The following is a 14,929-nucleotide window of genomic DNA, read 5'->3' on the forward strand; positions in this document are numbered from 1 at the left end:
GCTCGGGGTCTGGGCGTTTTGGACCTTGAGAGGTTTAGGCGCGCGATATATATGGCTCTGCGGCATTGCTATGCATGGATTGACCCTGGCAGACCATGCCTAGGGATATACTCTCCATGTGATGAGGGCGACGTGGTGCTCTTCCGCGCCTCGATAGAGATTACGCTTGGAGAAGGGCCAAGTGTCTTTTATTTTGTTGAAACGCCAAGCAAAAGTTTTGCCCGTTTCATTAATTAAAAAGGTAGTTGCTAGGTTAAAAAACCTGGCGAAAACCAATACAAGCACCTAGCGACCAAGAAGCCACGTACCGGACTGGACTACGTCCAGGGGCGGATCTATCATCCCTTTTGTCCGGGCAGCCGCCCAGGCTTCCGGCCGGCCGGCAAGCCTATTTTCTCCCCAAATTCATATGTATTCGAAAAAAAATTAGCACATTAAGTTTGTTTGCCCAGGCTTCAAAAACTTTTTGGGTCCGCCTATGACTACGTCTCTACCCAAATGCAGAGCGAAAATAACCCTCAAACTCCCACATATTCCCAAGCCACCCAGCGACCAAGTATCTCTTTTGGCACCATCATTGGAGGCAAGGGGAAGCAATGTGTTATCAGTTCTCGAGCCTCTTCGCAATTGCCACGCGAAGATGAGATCGGTGCAAAAGGAGTTTCAACAGCAGAACTGGATCAAGTCCTTGGCGCGCATCTCCACCACGGAGCAACGTCACCAGTTGAGTTATGCTGTAGCCTCACACGGACTCAATCCGTTGGAGATGGACAAACTAAGATGTCTACTTGCGTACCGTTACCAGTTCATGGGCTCAGGCGCTTCTTTCCGCTCGGCCAACTTTCGGAAAGGCCACGCTGAGCTCAAATGTCGGTATTTTTATCGACAACTTAACGCTTTTGGGATGGACACGCAAACCAATCAACAAGCTTTGCAGAACCCACCTCGAGACGCTACAACACCTCACTCTTGATTGCCACTTCTCAACCGTAGTATGGGAGCAGATCTTCGCATGGAATTGGACGTTGGGTGTACCGCCAGCTCCGGGAAGGAAGAATCTCAGCGATTTGTGGGATGAAACGATCTCCCACCTCTAGAAGGGGGAATGGAGAGAGGCTAGTGGTACAATCATCTACTCCATGTGGAGAGTATGTCAGCCACCAACCGTGGCGACCTTGGTAAAGGAGGACATTGACCGGCGTACACGCACACCCAGGACCTGGAGACAGGGTGGCGGCCTAGCGGCCTTGTGCCTTTTTTTTCTTTTTGGTTTGAACTCGCAGACAAAACTCACGATAATTAAAACTCTACTTCTATCTAATCAGATGACAGATCCCCATTCCAAAAGAAAAAGTTCATGGCAACGGCCATAGTACTAGACGGAAGAAGTATACTCGAATGGAAATATGAGACATCTTCGGAGGCAATTTAGCAAAACTACAAAACCTCCGCCGTCTTCTCTTTCCTGCGCAAGCTTCCAGAGCACCACCGCCACCTCCGCACCGCCCAAGCTCCGCTCCCCTACGCCGGCACGCTCTCCCACCCACCCCTACCACCGCCACCAGCCCACCACCTCCAGCTCCACAAACCCTAGCCCCAGATTCCCTCTCCCGCCACCTCTCCGCACTGCCGGCAGATCCATCCACCGTCGGCAGCCCAGATCCATCCATGCGCCTCCCGCTCCTCCTCCTGCTCATGCTCGCGGCCGCGGCGTCGGCGTCGGCGGCCGCGGCGACGCTCTCGGCTAGGATGGTGCACCGGCTCTCCGACGAGGCGCGGCTGGCGGCGGGGGCGCGCGGCGGGCTGTGGCCGCGGCGCGGGAGCGGGGGCTACTACCGGGCGCTCGTGCGGAACGACCTCCAGCGGCGGCTCGGCGCCAAGCACCAGCTCCTCTCCATCTCCCAAGGCGGCGGTATCTTCTCGGGCGGCAACGATTTGGGCTGGTCCGTTCCGCTCTCTCACTCGCCTCTCCGTCGCTTCTTACTACACTCTGCACTAGTACTGCTGAAATGTACTGTTAATGCAGCAGCAGCTTAAATTACTTCGCATGCTCTGCTAGATCAATTGCATGGTTGTCCATCGCAGCAGTGATAGAGAAATGCGGCATTAGGAAACGTAAAGTTTGCATGCTCCGCTAGATCGAAATGGTTGTGCGTTGCAGTGGTGATAGAGAAATGCGGCATTAGCTATGCCATTAGGAAACGTAAAGTTACTTTGCTGTGGCCTGTGGGTGTGTTACATTGAACTTACAATGGGCAGCCGCAGTGGCGGAGGCAAGAAATTAGTACAGAATTAGGGGATTAGAGTTCTACTAACTAATTATAAGACTAATTTAGAGCTTTGAGCTATGTTTTAGTATGAATTTTTTTATTATACTTGCGCATATATCGTTTTCTCCGAAAAAATAATGGGTGTGCATTTGTACACCCATTTCCTTAGCTGGCTCCGCCCATGAGCAGCACCGCAGCAGCTGCGCTTTCTAAGCTAACGGTCTTTCTTATGTCTTTTTGTGCAGGTTGTATTACACATGGGTGGAAGTTGGGACGCCGAACACTTCCTTTCTGGTCGCATTGGATACTGGAAGCGATTTGTTCTGGGTACCGTGTGACTGTATCGAGTGTGCTCCACTGTCTGGCTACCGTGGGAGCTTGGTATGCACCCTTTTGAACTGTAACATTGTGTTAAGGTCTGCATATGCTGCATTGGGACATGACCGTGTCAATGTTCGTGCATATGTAACCCCAAAAGTAGAAATAATTTTCCCAGCGACTTTAAAAAATAACGCAGTGAGATTCTCTTATGTTTAGTTGACGCTGTTAGCCGTCCGTCGTCTCCATGCTGAGATTCCTGCAAGGGTGGAGGGAATCAAGATTGGATCAGTAGGCTAGCACCATCGTCTTAGATATAAGGAAATCTAACTTGACTTAGGTGTAGACGGGCTAAACACTTAGTAGTACAAATATTGGTGCGTATTTAACACTCCTTTCCATTTGTGATACTTTGCTAGCTTCCTGGATAAAACAGAATAATATCACAGAGCTTGATAGCTCATGTAGGCACAGCAACACGCCAACACCACAAAACATAGCAAAATTCAATTTACGTAAAGCGTTAAATCTCAAGTCTGAGAGGAATTTTCAGTCTCACAAATTATATATTAATTGCAAGTAACACTGTTGTAAATTTGTCTATACTGTTAATCAACACAATGCACATAGTAACATGCATATAACATATCTTCATCAGAATTTCACATCAGAAGCTCACAAATTATAAACTAATTGCATGTAACACTGTTGTAAATTTTTCGACCTGCAATGCTAACATAGTAACATGCATATAACATATCAGAAGCTCTTGAGCTTTTAGCAGTGTTAATTGTATCCATACTCTTGACAGTTCACTAGGTCCTTGTAATCTATTTCCACCTATGTCCATAAAGTTCTATGTAAAAATGTGACATGTGGAATTTTACATCAGAAGGTCTTGTGCTTTTAGCAGTGTTTATTGTGTCCATACTCTTGACAGCTCACTTACCAGGTCCTTGTAATATATTTCCACTTACGTCCATGAACTTCTACGTAAAAAAGAAATTGATGTGGAAAAGGTGTGTAGCATGTGATTAATACCCCTGTAGGTTTAAGAAGCTAATAGATTGCATTCCTTTTTTTCTATTACTTTATTAGAACATTTTATTAAATTTAGAGCAAATTGTGACACATAGTTCAGTTTCAGTGTTAAAGCAGGTAAAATTGTTGATATTAGTGGAAATAGAAGTTCAAAGCTTACATCCACTTAGCTGCCATGTTACCACTCCACTTGTGGCTAATAAGAATGCTACAGTGCCTGTCCCCTTCCCCAACCACCATCAGTATCCAAATGCCACATGGTTCATCCAAGATACTCCACATAGGCAATCTAATCTGAGTTTCGCACCTGGATACCGCCACCACCACCACATCACCTTTGATGGTTTAACTGATGGCGTTATTCTGAGTAACACAGTTTGCAACTTAAGTCCAATTGGCGGTTTGCTACATGCTTGGTGACCTATGATTCAATTTTCTCTTGAATTTTTGGATCTCAATTTGCTTATATTACCTGATAGGCTGATTCAAATGCACAAACAACTGGACATTACAATATTGGAAGCAGTTTTAGCACTTATTTGCAATGATTGATTGGCAGGTGCTCCATCATATATGGAGTATCTATTATGCAGGATAGAGACATGGGGATTTACAAACCAGCTGAATCAAAGACGAGTCGGCATCTGCCCTGCAGCCATGAGCTTTGCTCATTAGGTTCAGGCTGTGCAACCGCAAAGCAGCCTTGCCCATACAATATTGAGTATTTTCAAGAAAATACAACCAGCTCGGGTTTGCTAATTGAAGATACTCTGCACTTGGATTCCAGGGAGAGCCATGTATCAGTGAAGGCTTCAGTCATTATAGGGTAAGCTTCTGTACTAGCTGCGTTCACTTCCTTTAGGAGCTCTATGTTTGTGTCCAACTCTGTCATCACAAATGTGGTGTGGGGGTTGGGCAGTAAACAAACATTTCACTTCCTTTTCTGCTTGTTTTCTGATCTGGGTACTTACTTACTTTGTAACTGTAGATGCATAATATTCATTCATTCATACAGTTGCCCCATGTTATATTCGATGCACTCTGAGAACAAAATGGTTAATCTGCTGTGCTCTGGTACTGAAGAATTATAGTTTCATGATTAGTTTGCTTACGGAGATTTCCAATTGTACTAAGTTTTCGTAATTTTCTTTTCTAGTTGTGGTAGGAAGCAAAGTGGTAGCTATTTGGATGGCATTGCACCAGATGGACTTCTTGGCCTTGGGATGGCAGATATCTCAGTTCCCAGCTTCCTTGCAAGAGCTGGATTAGTTCGGAATTCCTTTTCGATGTGTTTTAAGGAAGATTCCGGGAGAATTTTCTTCGGTGATCAAGGAGTGCCTACCCAACAGTCGACACCGTTTGTTCCTTTAAATGGAAAATTGTGAGTGCCTTGGTAGGGTCGTCTGTTTTTCTAGTTGTTCTGAGGTTATTTACATCTCCACTAATATCCATGATTATCTTTTCTTCACAGTCAAACCTATGCTGTTAATGTCGACAAATCTTGTGTTGGCCATAAATGTTTTGAGAGTACTAGCTTCCAGGCCTTAGTTGATAGTGGAACATCATTTACAGCTCTTCCTCTAGATGTTTACAAGGCTGTCGCTATCGAGGTGAATATTTATTCCTTTCCTGGTAGTTCTTTGGTGGAGAAACTTCGTTACTGATTCAATATAATTTTGCAGTTTGACAAACAAGTTAAAGCCTCGAGAATAACCCATGAAGATGATTCTTTTGAATATTGCTACAGTGTCAGGTAACTTCTGAATTCTGATTGCACTTCTTAAGGTCGCCATTCTTCAGGAACTAGTTCAGTTTTTTATATGGAATTTCATTTCACTTGTCTGTGATTTCAGTTCTCTGGAGATGCCTGATGTGCCAACTGTAACTCTGACTCTTGCTGCAAACAAGACCTTTCAGGCCATTAATCCTACAATTTCACACAGTGACAAAGAGGTATTATTTTGTCTCGGGAGAAAATATTGGGGTCTTGAGTAAAAAATCAATCAGTTTAGAATGATGGCAAATCATGTTGTTTGCTTTATGTTAATATGATTTTAGACGTTCTCCTGATTTAAGAACTATTGCATTCCTGAGACCAAGTTCCTGTATGCGAACATTGCTCCAATTTTTTTTTTCTCTTCATTCTTGGAGAGCTGGCTCCAGTTATCTCCCTTACATAACATCAGTAGTAATGGCACCATTGCAATATCTAACATACTAATTCATAAGGCTCTTTCCAATGTGTTCACAGCAGGAAAATGAATAGACACACAATATTCATCCATTTACTAGGATACTGACAATAAGACAATAGACAGAACATAGAAAATTAAAATATTCAGGAATATAAGTGCAGTTATTCCCTCACTCAAGGTGGAGTTATCATTTATCCTTTGACATCCAAGCATTTGTGCAAGGTGATCAGATCACAAACCTATTTATTGTTATTTTCCTTGCATGATTCATTGTAGCATATAAATATGACACAAAACACGTCTGTATTATTGGAAGAGTTATATGGAGCAGATAATTTACAATTGCAGTTGTTTTGCAGGACAGTGATATATCACCTCATTTGTATTTTTTTTTCCAGGGAACAATTACTGTCTTTTGTTTAGCTATACAACCGTCACCAGAACCTATTGGAATTATTGGACGTGAGTGCTTAAATCTAGTTCGGAATACCTGTTTGGATTTTCTTTAAAAGTATCTCTTACGTGATAGTTGTTGATGCAGAGAACTTCTTGGTTGGGTACCACGTTGTTTTTGACAGAGAAAACATGAACCTGGGCTGGTATCGTTCTGAATGTAAGTCAGAAGCGATTTAACAAAAACCACATTTACGTTCTAATTACTCCATGATATGCTAATGCTCATTCCTTTGTACGCAGGCCATGATCTTGACAACAGCACGACAGTACCCTTGGGACCGTCGCAGCACAACAGCCCGCAGGATCCGCTGCCGTCGAACGAGCAGCAGACATCTCCCGCCGGGACGCCTGCAGTTGCCGGGAAGCCGCCAGTCTCTAGCGGGCCATCGAATCTACACATGCTACTCGCCAACTCCTACTTGCTGCTGTTACTGACTATGTACACCGTGTTCTTCATCTCATGAATCACTAAGTGATAGAAAACCTATCTGATAGCCCCTGTAAATTCTATGTGCCTCAGTCTCCTCGTATATGGCCTGTTTTTGGTTGCTCTGGAGAGGTTAACATAGATCAGTTCTAGTTTTCTCCACGGCTGGTTCTAATTTTAGGCGTAGTGCTAAGCTTATCGTTCTCCAATCTTCAAAAAAAAAAAAGACTTACCTTCCTGGACAGAAACAATCACATCACTGATTTACTGCTACTCCCCTAAGAAATTATCAAATGAAATGAAATTAATTCCCCATACCAAAAAAGAATTTATAGCGCCACAGCAGATTTGCTAGTGAGGAGGGAATTGCACAAACCACTCAGTATTGTTGTCATGGATGCATAAGCTATTCATTTCATTTGTCTTTTGTACAAACCATCAACTATACATGTAATTTGTTGCATAGAGATCCGAATCTAGGATTAAGCTTTTTAATAGCAAGTCTGATGGCGAGGCCCCATAGGCCAGTGGTGATGTGGCGACCATGTGTAATCAGATTTCAGCCGAATCTCATAGAAATGCTAAATATTTTAACGAATGATCTAAATTGTTCTAAACTTTCTAGATTTGGTAGTTAATGTAGTTTCAATTATTGAGATTTTTTATGAAGGATTGAAATGTTTGAAAAAGGAGTTAGTTGATGACACTCGGCTAACATCTGTGTCATGGCCGTTAGATTTGCTGTTAAACAATATAATCCTAGATTTTAGACCTCTCTGCAATAAAATATTTTTTTTATAAAGGGTGTTTTATTGCTCAACGAGTTTAAGCATTAAACCCGACGCCTGCATAATCAAGATGCACACAACCGCACACACATCCACAACAATACTAAAGTTATGAAAAGACTGAAAAAGAACAACACATGAATGAACGCTTAAAACGGTGGAAGCTCAATCCGCAGATTACATCGACATCCATGTTGAGAAAAAAAAACCCCTCTTTGCATCATTCAATCGTGAGATATCTCCATAAATAGGTCGTAATTCTCCGCGCACTGAAGCAACAACCATGAAAGGAGCAAAACAGTGTACCTGTAAATAACTAGCAACACAGATTTTTCTTTTATCATTACAAACATTATCATTTCTACATAGCATCAAATAATGGCAATCGCTCTCATCCTCATAAAAAATTTAAACCTATAATCCACCCCATTAAACCAGTTGCCAAAAATATTCGCAATGCTCCATAGAGAGTATAAGGTAGGACGTATTTGGATCAGTGACCATATAGATCTTGCGAATTGGCAACAGAAGAAAATGTGTTCGACAGTCTCATTGTGATGACATAATAAACGCTTTTGTACTTACTTTCCGGTGACGCTTTGCAAGGTTTTCCTTAGTAAAAATTACCCCCATACGAGGATACCATGCAAAGACCTTCTTCTTTAATGGAATCTTCATTTTTCATTTTTTTTATTATATCAACTAGCATGTCTAGATCAAAGCATTATACATAGAGTCCACGGAAAATTTACCACTCTCATTAAGATTCCAACCGATATCATCAGAACCTTGTGTTAACTAGACTATCTCCAAATGTTGAAGCAAAGCATTCCAAGATGCTAGCCTAGGACCAACAAGATCACGGTGGTGAATTTTTCACCACCTTTGCAAGAGTATTAGATTTGTGACGAACAATATTGTAGAATGCAGGATATTGTTCACGAAGAGTGGCATTGTCCAACCACTTATCTTCCCTGAACCTTATCTGAAATCCATGCTTGATAGAGAAGTAAGTATGTGGGAAGAAAAATTGTTTGCCACCATAACACCATCCCAGAAGTGCGAGTCGCCAGGTTTTCATATAACCTAGGATAAAGCCCTCGATCCAATATACCTCCTCTTAAGAATGGTTTTCCATATTTCTTCTTCCGAAAGAAGCGTGAATAACCATTACCGAGTAGGGCTCTGTTCTTGACCTCAAGATCATGAATACTAAGTCCACCTTGATCTTTTGGATGGCAAACAACACTCCATTTAGACAACCAATATAAAAAAATTATCACTATCTCCTTGCATAAAGAATCTAGATCGGAAGCAATCCAATCTATGCAAGTTTCCTTTGGGCAGTTGCAATTAAGACTACTATATTGCTGAGTACTAAATTAATAAGAACCAATCATCCACCAAGATATATTAACTTGTCTTTTCCAACTAGATAAACGCCTCTAAATTCTTTCATCGACGTGTTTTCATTCATCTAAAGTTAGGCACCGATAACGAATCAGGGTACCCAAATAACTCATGGGAAACTGACTAATCCCATAGCCAAAGATCTCAGCATAGTGAGTGTCCTCATCGTGAGCTTCGCCAGAATAGAACAAATTAATTTTATGGAAGTTAATTTTAAGACTGAAAGCTTCTCAAAAGTTGATAAGATCGACTTAAATTTTTTTTCTTTATCAAGATCATGTTCCATAAAAAGAATTATATCATCGGTGTATTGAAGGATAGATAAACCACCATCTACAAGATGCGGCACTACCCCTTCAATATGACCATCAACCTTTGCACGCTCGGTGATTAGAGCAAGCATATTCGCCACAATGTTAGATAACATGGGTGATAATGGATCACCTTGCCTTAATCCTTTTTCATTTTAAAGTATCTTCCCGCGTTATCATTAACTTATATCACGACACTTTTGTCGATTTTTTTTTATGAATCAGAGCATGCCACTCATAAAAAAACATTTCATTCCGAGCGTTTGTTGAAGGAGAGACCATTTGACTACCATAAGCTTTTTCAATGTAAAATTTTAAAATAACACCATTCAGCTTTTTTCCTTAGATCATGCATCGTCTCACGTAAGGTTACTACCCCATCAAGGATATTCCTACCTTGCATGAATACCGTCTGAGACTGTCGCACTACATGATCAACGATGGAGTTAAGCTTAATAGTTGCGTTTTTTGTGAAAATCCTAAAGACCACGTTAAGAAGATAGATAGGACGGCATTGTTGGATCATTTCTGCTTCATTAACTTTTGGCAACAAGATTATTTCATCAAAATTAAGACGAAATAGCTCCAGTTGATTTTCGTGCAACGCACAGAACAATGCCATAAGGTCCGAGTTGATTATCTCCCAGAAGTTTTGATAAAACTCTGCTGAAAAACCATCCGGTCCAAGGGCTTTGTATGCTCCATTTGGAAAACTACTTCTCTTACCTCATCCTCGGTGTAAGGCGCTGCAAGGTAGGCATTTTTCTCCGTGGAAACTTGGGGAGTATCATGAATCAAGGATTTATCCATTGAGAAATTCTTTTCGTCAGGTTCCCCAAAGACATTTCCATAGTAACTGGTAATGCATTTTTCTCCTTGGAAACTTTGAGAATATCATGAATCAAGGATTTATCCATTGAGAAATTCCTTTCGTTAGGTTCCCCAAAGACATTTTCATAGTAACTGGTAATGTAAGATTTAAGTTGCTCATGATCAACTATCGGACCCTCATCCGAACAAGAGAATGAATAAGTGTCTTTCGGCATCTGTCGTTAGCGACAGAGTGAAAGTATCTTGCGTTCGAATCTCCTTCTAAGATAAATTGTACCATAGATCGTTGATATCATTTCAGCTCCTCCTCGATCTCTCAAATGGAAGCCATCTGCGCGTTGTATTGAATCTTAAGTTCAGTATCTTTCAACAGATAGGATGAAATACACATGCAGTTGGTGTTTTATGCAAGCCACGTAAAGTAAATAGTTTGTGCAACCAAGATAATCATAACCCGTGGTTCGTGTAACTTTCTCGCTAGCTAGCGAGAGAGGATAAGGGCGTGTCCGTGCAGTCATCCATCTGAATCTGATGGATGATGTTTCACGCGCATGTGTGAATCCCTTCTCTTTTTACCAAGTTGCACAGCAGCTTTGCAGACGATTCCTTGCACCCTGCGGTTTTCTGCACTGTACCGCGCTAGCCAAAATCCTGGCTCCGCCTACTGCAACACACAACCGAGCTGTGCCTGCACGACGACATGGCCACCGTCGTCAGTCCCATGAGAGAGGGCCTCTCGCAGCAGAGCACCACGACATCGACACGGGCCTCATTTTTCCCCGACGCCTTCGTGCTCTCTTGTCAGACTCCACGCCACCACCAGCAACATCCCTCTCTCCTGTCCCCTCCCGAGTGCCATTGCCTTCTTCAGGTAGCCAATGAACAGTTCCTTGCTCGCTCGCTCCCCCCATACAAAGCCAGACAATGCCGACCCACTATGCACACCTCCATAGCAACAGCAGCTAGCTCAGCTAGTAGCTAGGCTAGGCTTCTTCACTCATGGGAGGCACCTTGAAGCAGCTGGTGCTCGGCCTGTTGGGAGCGGCGAGTGGAGGCCACGGAGGCAAGAAGAAGAAGGAGAGGAGGCAGCTGCGGCAGACGGTGGAGTTGAGGGTGAGGATGGACTGCGAGCGGTGCGAGCGTCAGGTCAGGAAGGCCCTCACCGGCATCAGAGGTTAGCTCGGTTGGTCGGTCGCTTATCGGCCCTACCCATTGGGGTCATATTGACATTGTTGATCTCTTTTCATTAGCATTGTGCTGTGCCCAGGACTTGGTTGCTTTTCTATGTCTCCTGCCTGGCCAGTTATTTACCCTACCCCTCACTAGTCAGTAGTGGTACTCTCCTGATCGATAATGGCCATCGTGTCATGTCTGCATAAGCCTTTTCTGCAGCCCGTACACTTGTCGCCTGAACACATATGCGTCTTCTTTTCTTTTTTATAGACAAAACACTGCTCACAAAGGAGCATTTTTGTTGAGAAAAAGCTGACACTTTTCTCAGGAATTACTGGCAAGCAATATCTGCAGTAGTTTGGAATTTGGACTGAGCTCTGGTTCAGTTAGCTGCATTTCTTGGCAAATAAGATCACATTTCTTCAGGACTGAACTCCTGTTCAATGTAATTGCTAGCTTGTGCGAGCACTGCTGTACTATTTACACTACATTTTTCCAAGCTGCAGGGGTGGAGCATGTGGAGGTGAACCGCAGGCAGCAGAGGGTGACCGTCACCGGCAGCGTCGACCCACACAAGGTCCTGCGGAGGGCCCGTTCCACGGGCAAGCAGGCGGAGCTGTGGCCCCAGCAGAATCCTTGCTACAACGGCGCCGCCGTCATGGCCCACCACGGCGCCATCGGAGCTGTCCAGGCCCACGAAAGGTGGGCACCGCCCGTCTTTCCCAGACACCCCGACGCCATGGGCGCCGGCGCCGAGCACATCACCGACCTGTTCAGCGACGAAAACCCGAACGCCTGCACTGTCATGTGATGCTACTACGTTTCAGGTAGCTAGTTATTATTTTTTTTGACCTGGGTAGCTAGTTATCTTAGGAGGAGTTTGTTTTGTGTCTGTCATTGTCATCTCGTCACTATCTTTGTTAGATCTTGTGTGATGCCAATGTGTGACACGAGAAGCTCCATACACGTAGGATCCCAACCAGAATCTAGACCACCAGGCCACCATCGATCGATCACCTGTTAGGTGTTGTTAGATACGTACTCCGACGACAAAGACTCGAGTAAGATGCCAAGCAGCTTAGCGATATATAGTTTATGCCGCCTGTCCGCGTTCATCGCCGTTCTTTAGCTCCTCGCGCGTCGCGACATGGCTATTAAGCTTTGCCGTCCAGAGGTCAACATTCAGATACATCACCTCCATTTCTTTCCGTTTAAAACGGCCTCCCAATCCCAAAGCATGCGACGGTAAAGCAGCTACCAGGTCCAGTCCAGTCCCGGAGTAATGGAGTTCAGTCAGTGCGTGGTGACACCTTGAGGCGAGGTCCATGGGGAAATAGTATTTGTGCAGATGCTGATGCAGTGTCTTTGCGTAAAGCTTTTGCCTTTTGAGGAGCTAATCTCAGCGCTTCTAGATTGCTTCTGTCGCTTGGCTTGGCTTGGTGCGTGCGGACGCATCTGCAGCTTTCGCTGTTCCCAGGACGATCGATGGTGCAGTGGTGGTGGGTGGTCTGGCCAAATTGGCGGAGGACGTACCTCGGGTGATTGTGATTGAGTCGCCGGTCTGAAGAACAGGTTCAGCCCTGGGTTTTTTCCTTTCTGAAACGCTCGACTAAAATAAGCTGCGTACTGGTGCCCGCGTGCACAATCAGGCCGCCATTCTATACTGCGTTCCAACCAAAACAGACACATGTTCAATCTCATTTCTTATTAAACATGCTGTCTTATTTATCTTGCTATTACTTTCGATCCACACAATTTGTCTGCTCCTGTATGGCTACATCGAGCGATCTGTGCGTCCTTTTGGTCCGGCGATGTCAATGCTGCGCCGAGAAAGTGCGTGGTGGCACAGTTTCCACTATCCCCACGTACAAGAACATCGATCCGTCTTCCCCGTCGAAAGGAAAAGCACATTCGTTTCACCCAACCCGGCGCAGCCCAAACTCGAATCAGTTCCCCGCCACATGTACCAAAAGTCCAAACTGAACATTCACCTGGCCACCTGCGGCCTCAGATGGTGGTTGTGCGTCGACGCGGCGAGGTTGTCGGCTCGATCAGTGAGGCTCATAGGAGGTGGTTGGCTTTTAGGCTGGGGCGGCGATCTCGGATGATGGCATGTTGGCCGTCGTATGGGAGCCTGCGGCTTGGGTTGCGGTGGCTGAGTCATATATGCGGTGTGGTGGCTTTAATATAAGCGGTGGTAAGTTGGGATGACGGTCTAGAAGGTTGTGTGGTGGCCCCGAAGTTTTGGCAGTATCGAGGTTTGGCTTCTTCATCTGCATTCGAGTGTCCCCTGTCTTCATCTTCCATAGCAGTCACATCGTCTTTCTCTGGTGGTGGTGAATGATCGTCTGGTGTTGACGAAGTGGTGTTTTCGAGTTTGAGCTTCATTGTTCCTAGGTATTGGGCTTGACGCATAGCGTGGTGTTAGTATTGTTGTATGGTTTATGCATATATTTATAAAAAGAATGAAACAGTGTTTAGCGGGACTTGACGTGATAGTTCCAGAAATTTATCCCTGATAGGGATCGAACTCCGTTCGTTGGGGTGCGTCACTGCGACCTCAATCACTAGGCTATGCCCATGTCATCCATGCATATATTTACAGAAACACGTGCTAGACTTAGAGCGGATAGAGCTCAGATAAATTTACGATATTGTAGAATACATTTTTTCGTAAAAATAAGTGATGAAGACCCGATCTCTACATCGATTGATGACGCCCAATCCAATACTTTAACTGAGGCATATATCGCGCTACTTAGCTACCAGTGAGCCATGCCCCACTTTGCATAGATGTAGAGCTGGCCTGTGAAATGACTCGTGACCCAGACATTGCCACCTTGATGGCCTGCTCTGAGTAGCTAGTCCTTCTCCCTCTCGACACGCGAGCATACGTACTGTTGGGACTTCAAATCAGATTGCCGGCCCCCTCGTGGTAGTACGATGCAAAATCGCACAGTCCGGCCAAGACGCACAGTGTGTGTTGCCTTGTGCAGCTGCACAGTGTTACCGGCAACCCATGCGTCGATCGGCGCCGTGCAGCTGAAGCGCGGGAGCTTTTCGTTGCTTCCATCTCCTTGTGTGCTGTGTCGCCCAGCCTGAAGGTGGAAAGGACGAAGCTCGACAGCGACGGAGAAGCCCTTTTCTCGCTGCCGCCACGTACGGAAACGATCGGAACCCCCCTGGCCGGTTGGACGTGGACGGACGGACGACAAGGATCGTTCACAATCACAAGCGGGAGAGACGGCCCTGCTACCTTTTGCCACCTCTTCCGACCACGATGCCGACCCCCGGCACACCGTACCCAAACCCTCGAGGCGGCTGCTGCTGCGCATCACCGGAAGCTAGAGCTTGTCGTGATCGGTCGTGGCTGTGCTCGTGCCGTGACATGAGGTTACGATCGAAACCGAGAGATGCTTGCTTGGGACACGGAGGAATTACTCCCGCAGCATTACTGAACCCAAATACTTAGAGCATCCCCACTCGTTGGCGCTCCCCACGCCCAAATCCGGACGAAACAACCGCCGGATTGGACGAAAATAAGTCGTGGGGAGTACCGTCTTTCCAGTCGTCCACCCGGAGTTCGGCGGATAGAGTTTAAATTCAAACAAACCGCCGTCCCGCGCTACAAGTACGGCCAGTTGATCGGCAAAAGGAGCAAAAGGATCAGCCACAGATCGGCGATCGGAGGGAAATTACACGGAGACAG

The 14,929-nt window shown here is 45.0% G+C and overlaps 2 protein-coding genes across 2 annotated transcripts; both read left to right on the forward strand.

Moving 5' to 3' along the window:
* Positions 1-1,538: 1,538 nt before the first annotated feature.
* LOC127306160 (aspartic proteinase-like protein 1) lies at positions 1,539-6,869 on the forward strand. Its single transcript, XM_051336772.2, has 10 exons — positions 1,539-1,943; positions 2,516-2,651; positions 4,223-4,455; positions 4,786-5,010; positions 5,101-5,239; positions 5,312-5,382; positions 5,483-5,582; positions 6,223-6,286; positions 6,366-6,437; positions 6,521-6,869. The coding sequence occupies exons 1-10, from the start codon at positions 1,669-1,671 to the stop codon at positions 6,742-6,744; spliced, it is 1,539 nt and encodes a 512-aa protein (XP_051192732.1). The 5' UTR covers positions 1,539-1,668; the 3' UTR covers positions 6,745-6,869.
* Positions 6,870-10,676: 3,807 nt separating this feature from the next.
* Positions 10,677-12,161, forward strand: LOC127309328 (heavy metal-associated isoprenylated plant protein 20-like). The gene is made up of 2 exons (XM_051340219.2): positions 10,677-11,221; positions 11,727-12,161. The coding sequence occupies exons 1-2, from the start codon at positions 11,047-11,049 to the stop codon at positions 12,029-12,031; spliced, it is 480 nt and encodes a 159-aa protein (XP_051196179.1). The 5' UTR covers positions 10,677-11,046; the 3' UTR covers positions 12,032-12,161.
* Positions 12,162-14,929: the final 2,768 nt, after the last annotated feature.

Source organism: Lolium perenne, chromosome 6 (genome assembly GCF_019359855.2).
Source record: "Lolium perenne isolate Kyuss_39 chromosome 6, Kyuss_2.0, whole genome shotgun sequence".
NCBI classification, from domain to species: domain Eukaryota; kingdom Viridiplantae; phylum Streptophyta; class Magnoliopsida; order Poales; family Poaceae; genus Lolium; species Lolium perenne.